The following is a 12,751-nucleotide window of genomic DNA, read 5'->3' on the forward strand; positions in this document are numbered from 1 at the left end:
CAGCAAAATGTAACTTCAAGGGACAAAGGAAATTAGAGAGGATATGAAACATTCTAGGCCTATTCCAGGAAACCCATATGAGAGGGCTGTTCTGGAATTAGGTGATTTATAGGATCTGCTTGTTCAGTAAAAATTGTCCAAAATGTGGATTATTTTACAAAATACAAGGGAATCTACAATAAATTAGTTGACATCACAGAAGGAACAAATTCAGAAGTGTAGAAGTCACATTTTATTTCGTATTTCAAAAGTGAAGGCAAACTTTTTATAAAGTTTTAAATCCTTAGTAAAAGGACACTTAATTTACCGAAACATATTTATTGGATAATACTAACACGAATGTCTTAGTAGTTGGTAATTTTAAAGTTTAAGCTTAAATAATCTATGAAGCTAACTCAGATCATAGAAGATTTAAATCATTTCTTTTTGTTTGAACTTAGTATAATTATATATCTATATCTATGTATCTGTATCAGTATCTGTATCTATCTATGTATATGTATTGACAGCCAAAAATGTTCTGCCGAGTTTGGAAAGGTTTTAAGTGAAAAAAGAGGGGCGTCTTTGGTATTGATAAAAGGAAAAAAAATCCTCAAATCCACTGGTATATAGCTTATTGGATTAAGAAAGTACGCATTAGCATTCACTTGGTATGTATGAGTATATTCTACTTTAAGAAAGTGTCATTTCAAAACAGGTTGGGTGTGTGAACTATAAAGCAAGATCAAATAGTTCTGTCAGTCAAGTGACAGAACACAAAAGTAGGTGAAAAAAAATGGCTCACCTTCTTTCACTCCCACCTCCTTTCTCCAGCAACCCCAAATATATGTTTCCATTTGTAGTCTATTTAGAAATCTTTCTACAGACCTTTAAGCAGGGAAGTAGTTACTTTTCAAAAAAAAACAAACAAAAAACCTGAAAGGAGATTATTAACAAAAAGGCAATTAGAAGAAAAATTATAAAGGGGTGATGAACTAAATATACTGAGGGTGCCAAAAATGTATACACATTTTAAGAAAGGAAAACTGTATGAAAATAGTAATACTTAATATATGCCGATAACAAAAGATGAATACAAGTCATGTTTGACTTTTGCAATTACAAGAGGTGCTCAAAGTGGTTACCATCAGTGTACAGACACTTGTGATTACAGTGAACTACTACTTGAGCAACGTTCACCAAAGTGTCCACTTGTGTACATCTTTTGGCACCTCCGGTATATATATATATATATATATATATATATATATATATATATATATATATATATACATATATTTGTAGTGGGCATTATAGGGAGGTTCCTGTTTCTGTACTAATAAGAAGTGCATTAAGTTCAAAAGAGCCAAATTACAGTTTTTATAGCCTTTTTTTTTTAGCATGGAATTTTAGATTTCATTGTTCTTCATTAAAGGGTTTAGGAACACTGGGAAATATTATACTACTGGAAAGAATGGTTGTTTTGTTAACTAAGCTAATTATGTGTTTTTTTATTGATTTCTTTTGGTATATGCTTATTTTGTGTGGATGTGTATATGACTGTGTATGTGCGTGTGAGTGTGCACGTGCCTGTGGGTGTGCATGTGTAACCCTTTGGGGGAAGATGTAAGATAGTTTAGTATTGCTCCAAAAATAAGTATAGAGTGAGCTGTGTGATTAATGGCTCCATGTTTAAGAAATATAAACGTAACATTGATATTGGCTTACTTTTATCATCTTGTTGGCCACATAAAAATGTGAAAAAAAAACTGGAAGGGGATTTTTCCCCCCTAAAAAGTATTGGAATACCCAATGGGATGGGAAGAAAGGCTCTTGAGCGAAAGGGAAAAGACACAATATTGCTGAATCTTTTTGGGAGTTGTTACGACCCGAGGCCTTTTTCTTCAAGAGAAATCTATAACCTTATTTCCTTGCCTTCATATATAGAAAAGCCCTAAACCACATGACATTTCACATTATTCTTTACTGAGTGTGGGATTAGACCAGAAATATAATAACATTATTCATATATTAAAGACACTATCTAATAGCAATGCAGGCTTTCCGACCTTCCTCGTGCTCTTCCCTGCTGGTGTTTCATTTTGTGTACTATCTAAAATTTCTTCAGAATTTAAGAAGATTTTTTGTGAAATATAAAGCCTTGATTAACTGGAAGCTAACTAACCAGAACTCTCAATTAACCAGTTTTATTTATTTATTTTTTGCTATACTCTCCTTTTAGAAGGAAGAGGCAAATGACAAGAAAACAAGCTGTTAACAGGTATTTATGTATTTATTTTTTAAAAATCAACTTCCTGGGAATGTCCTGGAGCCTGTACAGATTCAGCCCTACTTCAGTAATTTTGTTCCCCGTACTATACTTCTAAGGTAGGAAAATAGAGCCATTTAAAAATTTCAGCAGCAAATGTTGAATCTTGCTTAATTGTTAGTTAATAATAATAAAAAAATGAAATCCAAATAGCTAATTAGAACCTGTCTCTCCATTTGACGGTTCTAGTTAATTGGGGTCGCCACAGTTTCACTATTGCCAGTTAGGGACCATTTATATCTATTATCTGGGAGTGGATCCCAGGACCACGCAGTGGGGAGATGACTTCCAGCCACAGGGAGCAACTCCTTCCCTGGGAACTAATGCAGAAGCTAGAGAAAGGCTGCAAAGTTGATGGGGGTTGAGAGAGGGTCACTGACATAAAACCCTTGACACCTAAGTAAAATAATGGGAAAGTAATTCACCCACCCCATGGCTCTGAAATGCTTAGGAAGGTACATTCACTTTTGCAGGGCAGCACAGGTTATTAAGTGTGCTACAGCAATAATGGAAAAAAGCAAAAACAAAAACAACTACAGGTCTTCTAATCTTTTGGAGTTGTTCTAAGCACTAGGCATAAATGTATTTTGTAGGCATGCTAGTAGTTCTAAAATATTTTAAATAATTTTTCTCCTGAAAATACAGTTTTTAAATATTTGGAAGTCTAAGAAGCTTGAAACTTCTTAAAATATCTATGACAATTTCAGTTAAATTGCAATCAGAGATACCATATTGTTTCAGAGCTTATAACATTTAGGTTGTAATGGGGGGGGGGGAAGTGCGCAGTGACTCAGAGAGAGGCAAGGGAGAAAGAGAGCAACCCATGATATTAAAGTATGTTTTGATAGTGCCTGGCTATAGTGGTCCCACTTCTATTCCACACACTGTACTCAGGTTAAATCACCCTTTGGTGACTTTTCCCCCTTCCTTCAGGGCTGCCCTTGATGCATGGTTTATCCATATTTTTCTACAAGAAAAATGTTACAGGGTTGTAGGGGAGAAGGAGACCACACTATATGATTTATCCTGGCTTTTCAACATAGAAAATGAAAATCACTATGGTGGTATTTCTTATATTTCGGATATTTTCTATATTAAATATTAGTCTAAATATTATGCACACTAAATAATACCCAAGTGACCTGAAACAGTGGATGTGCCTCCTTAAGTGCCAAACTTTTTTGTTAGACTGTGACTTCAATGTTGGGGAGACTGGAACCCACTAGATTTCATTAATGAATGATTTTAACTGAAAAACTTTAAATGGATTGAGTTTTGAGTTTAGGTTTGGGATATTGAAAGCAAGTGTTTCTGATTTTATCTGAATGCAATTGAATTCAGGCACTGAAATTGACTTTCCTTTTATTTTTATTTTCCTAGTGAAATGACATGCAATTAATGCCAACTTTTCTCTTTAAACTAAGCATAGTAATAAATTATAACTGTATATATTTATTTCTAGATTAATCATAACACACATTATATATTTATACATGTGATAAGTTTTTACATTTACTGTAATCTGTAATCTTACAAAAACCATGAAATGTTTTTGAAAGTATATATACCGATTCATTCCCAGAAACTACAGAGAAACAGGAGAGTCGCAAACTCTAATGCCTACTGAGGCAAGGCTTGTATCATAAATGAAAGACCATAAGTGAAAGGGCATGGTGGGGACTATGGTGATCTAGAGAGTATATATTCTTTCTAAAGGTGGCAGCTATTACTCAGCTCAGATGATTGCTACCATGTGGGAATGCAGACCCAGTGTTGCTATGATCTGACTCTTTAAGAGAAACCAGGAAGCCAGATTTTTAAGTGAAATTCACCTAATTCTTAAATGTTGGTAACAAACCCAATGAAAAACAAAGAGCAGCAACCCTATGCAGGCAAAACAAAACCCATCCCATCTGTGGTCTGAATCTAGCCCTTGGGCTGTCAGTTTGCGACTTCTGCTTTAAATTTGTAACTACTCTAGATACTGCAATTAAAAAAAATGTTATAAATGCACCCGGAGGTCTTGATGATGGAAAATTCATGCAAATAAATAAATTATAAGTAAAGTGCTTGTAAATAATTCTCCTGATACTCAAAATAGTGGTTTACAGTTTGTGATTGTTTTTCCCTTACTGTATGGAAATAGCCGAGATCATTTTCCCTTAATGTGGTTTGAAAATTAAGGTAAAATTGTGAATTTTTTGCTTTCATATTTATCAATGAAACACAGTATGAAAGATCATTACTGCCATGTCCAAAAGAGAATATTTAAGTATAGGTTCGGTCACATAACATAATTAAGGCCTTCTACATATTTTTTTAATTTTTATGAAATTTATTGGGGTGATATTGGTTAGTACAATTACATAGGTTTCAAGTGTACATTTCTATAACACATTGTCTATATATTGCAGTGTGTGTTCACCACCCAGAGTCAGTTCTTCCATCATAACACTTCTACTTAAAGCCCAATTAGTGGTGCTTTAATAGGAAGAAAATCATGTACATAGCATATACTATTTTATTTTAAATTGGCTTGCCTTTAAACACTTTCCCAATTTTATCTAGTGAAAGTCCTTTATTTTTACAAATGGATAAAATCAGAAATAAGAGAATTGTAAGTAGTTAACACAACAAAACTTCATTTGAACTTTTGATAGACATTGACAAAGATAAAACAAAAGTTGGTCATCTGAGATTTTATTAAGAGGTAACTGTTTGATTGATCTGAGACTTTGCTTGTTTGCCTGTCCTGCCCTAGACCTTAGCACATAATCCCACTGTGCTACAATGCTTTTGTCATCTGTATGCCCCTTTTATCATTGACAATCCAGAAGCATATTTGTCTAGAAAGGAAACAATTAAATTCCAATCTCTCCAGGAGAAAAGAAAAGAAAAGAAAAGAAAAGGAAAGTGAAGGGGAGGGGAGGGGAGGGGAGGGGAGGGGAGGGGAGGGGAGGGGAGGGGAGGGGAGGGGAGGGGAGGGGAGGGGAGGGGAGGGGAGAGAAGAAAAGAAAAACACCCCACTGCTAAACTTGCTTTAACGACCCGTATGATCTGCACCATAAATCCTTACTTAGGATGGTAAGTTAACATTGTCATTTCTGATGAGAAACTTATCAGAGGACTTAAAAAAAAGTGAGGAAGAAAGAGAAAGAAAAGAATGCACAATCACAGTTCCTAAGCTGATTAAAAAAGTCCCTCATTTGTTGACAAATTATTCTAGTGGCAGATTTAACATAGACACATGAAAGATGAGATGTTAAACAACTGGTCAACACATATGACAATGTGCAAAACAGCTGATGTGTACTTAAATATAATTTGGGTAGACAGTGCTGCCCTTTCTAGATTGTCAGATAGTTTTGACCACAAGTAATCTGTTGTGTGTTGGGATGAACTATGTTTAAATGTACTGATAAGTTAAACCTTTCCCTAAAACTCTGACAACTGGAGATTCTTAGTTAATTGGTAAGTTCTCAAAGTAGAGAATTTAAGAAATGAATAAGTATTTGATGCATTCAGCCAGCATAGGCATATAAATAAAGTAGAAGAGAGTAAAGGGGGTCAAATATATATGGTGATGGAAGGAGAACTGACTCTGGGTGGTGAGCACACAATGTGATATATTGATGATGTATTATAGAATTGTTCACTTGAAACCTGTATAATTTTATTAACCAATGTCACCCCAATAGATAATATATTTTTAAAAATTTCTGGATAAAATTTGATGAACAACTAGTACTTTTTTGTTGTCAGAACATAATAATATCAAACATTTTTCCAACATGATATCACAGCTGATTTTCCACGTATGTTCATTTAATCCTCATAACAACCATACAAGATAGGTGCTGTTATTGTAATTCTTGTTTTACAAATGATGATACTGAGGCACAGAGAAGGTTAAGTGACTTACGTAATGCCATACATCCTATAGATACCAAAACCAGCATTTGAATCAAGGTAGTCTTATCTCAAAGCTCATATACTTTGGATCAATTTATAACCCGACAATTGGGGTCATACTAATCACACACACACACACACACACACACACACACACAATAATATATATATATATATATATATATATATATATATATATATATATAATAATACTATAAATATATGTATATATTAAATCTATATATAGTGTATCTATTATATAGTGTGTATATTTAATATATAGTGTATATATTAAATATATATATTTTCTGGCTTTTTGAAAAAATGACATTTCTATTTTAAAATCAATTTGGTAGCATCATTTCTATTGTGTAATAAATTAGCAACATTAATTATAAAATAGTTCAAATAGAAAGAGCAGGAAATAATGAAAGACATCTGTGGGCCAATAACCAGAGCTACGTTGTGCTGCATTTGATTCATGACTCAATTAAAAAAAAAAAGATGTATCTATAAAGCATTAATGATATGAGTAACACTAATTTCCTTTCTACTCCACCCTTCAATAGAGGTAACCTCCCTCTTAAGATTGGTGTGTATCGTTGCTGTTTTTTTTAAATTATATGTGTTAATATGTAGTATTAATTTTTGTGTTTTAAAGTGTACCTAAATGGTTTGAAACTATACTATCTTTTTGTAATCATTTTCATACTATGTTTTTGAGATTTATCCAGGTTGATACATGTAGATCTAGTTCATTTATTTTTTGAATAGTATAGTCTACTCTACTATTTCATTGTGTGAGTATATTACAGTTTGATTATTCTTTACTATATCGATAGACATTTAGGTTATTTACACTGTTTTATTGTTACAAACAGTGCTGTAATAGACATCACATTTTCTTGTGCCCATGTAGGAGAATTTCTCTGGGCTATAAACCTAGAAGTGAAATTGTTGAACTGTGGACTATGTACATCTTCAACCCTAGTAGTTATTACCAAATTGCTCTCTAAAGCTGTTCTGATTTACACTTCTACTAGCATTATACGAGAGTTCCTATTTCCCCATATTGTGGACAGTGTAGCAGATGTTTTTAACAGACAGTTCCTTTCAAGAAAAAATAATTCTTTTTAGTGATTTTCTTTCATGATTATACAGCCGAGACATTGATTCTTGTCACTTAATTCACATAACAATGTTAACTGATACTATTTGTGTCATTTTTCTTCATTTTAAAACATGTAGTTCAAATAAGCTAATGATACTGCTTAAAATTTGTATTTTCCAGGTTTACAGGCATTTTCCCATAAAGCCTCATTCGATGAGATAATATGGCAGGAAGAGCTCTAAAAAAAGAGCCAGAAGTCCATGGACTTAAAACAACCCCGCAAATAACTCTATAGCTTGGGACCTCAGTTGCTGCATCTGTAAAATTAAGATATCAGACTAAGCAATCTCTTAGAGATATACTATAACCTTCAATCTATGATACGTATCTCCCCTTTTTTTAATCTATAATTTACTTATTGTGCATAAAACATAAAGACAAAATTGAATTTTATCGATCTGTGAAAACTTGTAACACCCTCTGGCTTAGTTGAGATCATCAGTTTTCCTATTTATCGTTGCATTTCTCTTAATTTAAAGACAATTAAGGGTGGAAAAGGGAGTAGAAGAGGGGAGCAGGATCTCAGCATTATAAAGACTAGACAGACAGTGGCAAGATGCCATCTTGAATTCATCTTCACTGTTTCCCACTGTGAAGCATCACATTACAAATGCTGAAATACAATGAAAATTTGACCACTGTTTGTTGTGGCTTTGTGTTCCTTTTCAAGATCTTTTTATGCACATTTCAGACTCAGAGAAGAGAATAGTATTTTCAGCTCACTTAAGATTTGATTTTAGTAATGCCTTTGTGATGCTGCGTAGAGCTACTTAAAGAAGAGGTTGACTATTCTGTATTTCTTTTTGGATAATGGGGTTAAGTAATTGGATTTTGTGTTTGCAGAGACTTTTGATTAAAAAGATCTGGATCTCTACCCTGACGTTTAACAAAGAAGAGCTTGCAGGGTTTTTAGATCGTATATGTACTGGAGAGAACAATCAGTTAGGAATCTGTCTAATATTGTAAGAGATCAAAGTATAATAGGGATTTGGTTGAAACTGATTTTATTTGTACTCCAGAGATTGCAAATATATCACACAAACACACTCACATACACTCGCACACACAAGTATATCCTATCTCTAGCATAGAGTATCTATTAATTTTAATGTCTTAAAAAAAGAAAACTGTTTATCTATGAGGACATTGAACATACTTATGTTTTTAATGAAGCTTCTACTTATGGAAGATGACAATTCTGGCAAGATAGAAATCAGTTAATCTCTTGTGATGAAGACATTTTTAGGAGCCTCTCTTTCTATAAGTAGTCCTGGGAAAACTTTTTGACGGTGGCATTTCTAGAAAGTGAACTGACCTCCTGCAGAGTTTCAACATCAGATATTATAAGAAAATTGTGGTTCACACACTTTGTTTAGATTATCTCCAGATTAATACAGTTCACATATGTATGCCTCATTGTCCAAATGTGACAATAAGCTTAGAGAATCCCATATAAGTTGCTCTTGAGGGTTTTCACCCACTTTGATCTGTGAACCGACTGTCAGACACATATTTAAAAAATTCCATTGCCAGTTATGCTAATTGGCACCCTGTTTCACAGTTTAATCATACTCTGAAAACCACTGTTTTGCTTACTGTATCACTTCTACTCGTTCAGTGAAGAGGAACTTGTGCTAGGTTTATATAGATTATTTTTGGCCAGATCCTACTGATCTATTGTGGAGATTTTATCAGATTTTCTAACTTTTTCAATAAGCACTAAATAAATCACTTAAAATGCAAGATATCCCAAAGCCTTTAAGTTAGTTTCCGTAGGTCAGAGCGTTTTGAAGACACCGCTCCTTGGCTAACAAGACTATTGGGAAATCAGTACTCTACTCTTTTAAAAGATAAATATTATGGTTGCTTAGTATTTATAAAACAGGAAAGTAGGAGATACAAGTATGTTGTGTTGCCTTTTATCATCTGAGTTTCTAAAAAGTATCATTCGTATTTGAGATGTTAGTGGATATTTATTTACAAAACCATTTGCACTTCTTCTATGTACTGCTCCTTATTGAGTACCAACACTTTTGTTAGCCTTAATGAAGACCTGGCAAACAACAATTATCTTTTATGCACAACACATCAAAATCATCGCCACTTTTGTCTTTACCACTGTCTTCAAGAATACCCATGTGCTTTGCAGTGGATGGCATTTAGATAATAATACTAGAATATTAGTATAGGAAGTATTCCCTTTTGCTTAATGAAAACCCAGATTGAACCTTGTGCAAGTCATTTACATGATATTTCCTTGGGATTACCTACATTCTTGTCTACTCTGACCTTGTAATTTTGCTCACAGTTGGAAATACAATGCAGAGTGACTAAGATAATGTTGTGTGCACAGACTTTAGGTGGAGTGATTTATAGTCAAGCAAGTGTCACCTCACCTAAAGTGAAGGAAGACTTAATTAGCATAGTCCCATGAATGTGTAGCATAATAATATAATGTTCTGCATGTTACTTTTAATAATGTGAAGGTGCAGTGCAGTAGGTCTTGGGATGTATGTTTCTTTAATATAAATGAAAGAAAAGTGGAATGATAGAAGGAAAGCAGACTTTTGTAGTAGGATACTTGTCTGAATGTTCAGGTGAAGTCTGTCCTTTATTTTTAAACATAGAAGAGTTGCCTAGTGATATGAAAATGAAGGGACTGCTGAAATAGCCATATATCTAGATACCAGTGAGTAGGGTGACAGACCATGAATTTCTCTGGGGGATGCAAGGTAGTTTTAACCAAATGACTGAGCTAGGATGAAGAGGAAAGGCTGATAACCACCTATTATTGTGCAATGGGAACATATGATTAATTTACAAAAAGAGTGGTGACGTTTTCTAAAATTGTGTAGCCCTATTCTTAAAAGTTTGTCAGTGTAACTAATTAGTTGCTAAAATGAAGTTGATTCTAAGACCCAGTATGAATGCATTTGAAAAGACAGGCATTGTCCCCAAATTGGTAGGGTTTGTAATACATCTTGATGAATGCTACAAAATAATGTGAAGAAATGGGACTATTATGCCAAAATGGCCGTTCTTTGGTTTGTAGTCCTTGAAGGAATTATGTTCCATGGCAACGTACTCTAAAGTCCTGCAGATACATGTGAAGTGCCCTAAAGATGTGTCTTGCTTCTGTTTTTGATAACAGTAAATTTTCAGTACAAAGAATATACTTGCTAAAAGGGTTCTCCTCCAAATATATTAAGACTCCAAAGATCTGCTGTTACTTTAGATTGTCATTTGGAATTTTTATTTTTTTACTAATTATAATGCTCAAAAGGGAGCAAGTATAAAAAGGTTCAGCTATACAACCTAAACATTGTTTTAAAATAAATCCATTAGAAAACTGAGATGTAAAAAATATGTAGCTGAGTTAATAGATTCATGTAAATGATATATTATTCAGTATGATACAAAATGCTAGATAGATCATCTGATATATACAGTGTTCCAGATCGTTAAAAAATGTGTAACGTGAAAGCTGTTAAAACATATAAAATATTGAAGCCTGTTAATAACAGCAGCCATGCTTTGATCTGTTGCAATTAGGAGAGTTTAAAGCATTTTGAATTAATTTATCATTACAAAATATTCTTCCTTTAGACAATATTTTCTTTAAATATATAAACAAAAATATTCTTTGATTTTTATTTGATAAAATGATTTGGACATATTTAATTTAAATGGTTAGTTCTAGCCAAATAGATTTTTACTATAAAATAGTTGGTTAACAGATTTGTGTGGTTATGCTGCTTTAAAATATTAATAAAATTAACCTAAATAACAAAAAGCAATTTTTATATTCTTTGTACTGAAAAAGTTTTACAAATACCCATTAAATCACAAACTGATGTATATAACATATTAAGTAGAAAGAAGATAGTGGTTTTATTTTTAAATCATGATTTACATTTGGCAATAAAGCACCCACTGAATTTGGAACATTGCATGAAGGGATTTGGGACATTCGTTTGAGGCAGACCATTAAAAAATGGTATATATATATATTTTACTTTTGGGTTGCATTAAAAATTGTGCTTTCCTTATTTCATGTTTGTCCAGATCTTCCTTTTCAAAAATCACTGTGATCTTTGAAGCTAAATTGGACTCCAATTCATGCAGGGATAAAGCAGTTTTTAATGAAGTTGGGCTTGGCACAATGGTGGTTAGAGGCAGTGTTTTTTCTTTTTTTTTTTCTTTTAGAAAGTTATTTTAGAACAGCTTTAGATTTACAGAAAAATTGCAAAAATAGTACAGAGACTTCCTATGTATCCTGTATCCAGTTTCCCTACTGTTAACATCTTACAATTAATGCATCAATTTGTCGCAATTAATGAACCAATATGCACACGCTACTATTCACTAAAGTTTATGATTTATTCAGACTTCCTCAGTTTTTCCCTAATATGCTTTTTCTGTTCCAGGATGTTGGATACCACCTAACATTTAGTCATCATGTCTCCTTAGGTTCTTCTTGGCTGTGACAGTTTCTTAGACTTTTCTTGTTTTGAATGACCTTGACAGTTTTGAGGAGTATACGTCAGGTATTTGTAGAATGCCCCTCAATTGGGGTTTGTCTGGAATTTTTATTATAGTTAAATTAGGTTTTTGAGAGGAAGACCATAGAGGTAAAGTGCCATTTTCACCACATCATATAAAGGGTACATACTATCATTATGACTTATCATTCTTGAAGTGGACCTTAATCACCTGGCACATGTAGTTTTGTCAGGTTTCTCCTCTATGAAATTACTTTTATTCCCCTCCCTATCTATACTGTACTATTTGGAAGTTTTTGGATGGAAGTCACTATATGCATCCCACAGTTAAGTGGTGGGGAGTTATGCTTCACCTTCTAAGGGCAGAGTATCTACAGAAATTATTTGGAATGGGAGCTTTGTTATTTATTTATTTATTTATTTATTTATTTATTTATTTATGTATTTATTTCGATATGGACTCATAGGTATTTATTTTATACTTTGGTCATAATCGAATATCTTATTGCTTAAAAACTTCCAGTTTACAGCTGTTAGGAACTCTTAGTTGGCCCCTGTGTATCTTTTACAAGCCCCAATGATTATGGATTTTTTTATTAGCACTTCCTTGCTTTTTACCACTGCAGGATGCTCCAGTCTCACCTGGTGTATTTTCTACCCTAGTCGTAGAATCAGCCATTAGGTGGAGTTTTGATTAAGGGAAGATTAGATATTCTCAATCCTGAGCATGTGTTGGAGGTGGCTAAAAAAAGGATCAGAGGAATTCTCTCAGTTCCATTTTCTGGTTGGTACCTTCAATTTTCCATCATCCTGATAATGCACATTGGCCTCATTCTCTCACCACACACATCTGCCCAT

At 33.4% G+C, this 12,751-nt stretch overlaps 1 protein-coding gene across 3 annotated transcripts in view; it reads left to right on the plus strand.

The window, feature by feature from the left end:
• DACH2 (dachshund family transcription factor 2) overlaps nucleotides 1-12,751 on the plus strand; it is a 678,262-nt gene that overhangs the window by 171,216 nt on the left and 494,295 nt on the right. For all 3 annotated transcript variants that reach the window (XM_074323712.2, XM_074323713.2, XM_074323711.1), the window contains exon 2: nucleotides 2,222-2,260. In XM_074323712.2, coding sequence (XP_074179813.1) covers nucleotides 2,222-2,260 — 39 coding nt within the window. The remainder of the gene's footprint in view (nucleotides 1-2,221; nucleotides 2,261-12,751) is intronic.

The sequence above is a fragment of the Rhinolophus sinicus genome, chromosome 18 (genome assembly GCF_057876585.1).
Source record: "Rhinolophus sinicus isolate RSI-liver-muscle chromosome 18, RSI-T2T, whole genome shotgun sequence".
Taxonomy (NCBI): domain Eukaryota; kingdom Metazoa; phylum Chordata; class Mammalia; order Chiroptera; family Rhinolophidae; genus Rhinolophus; species Rhinolophus sinicus.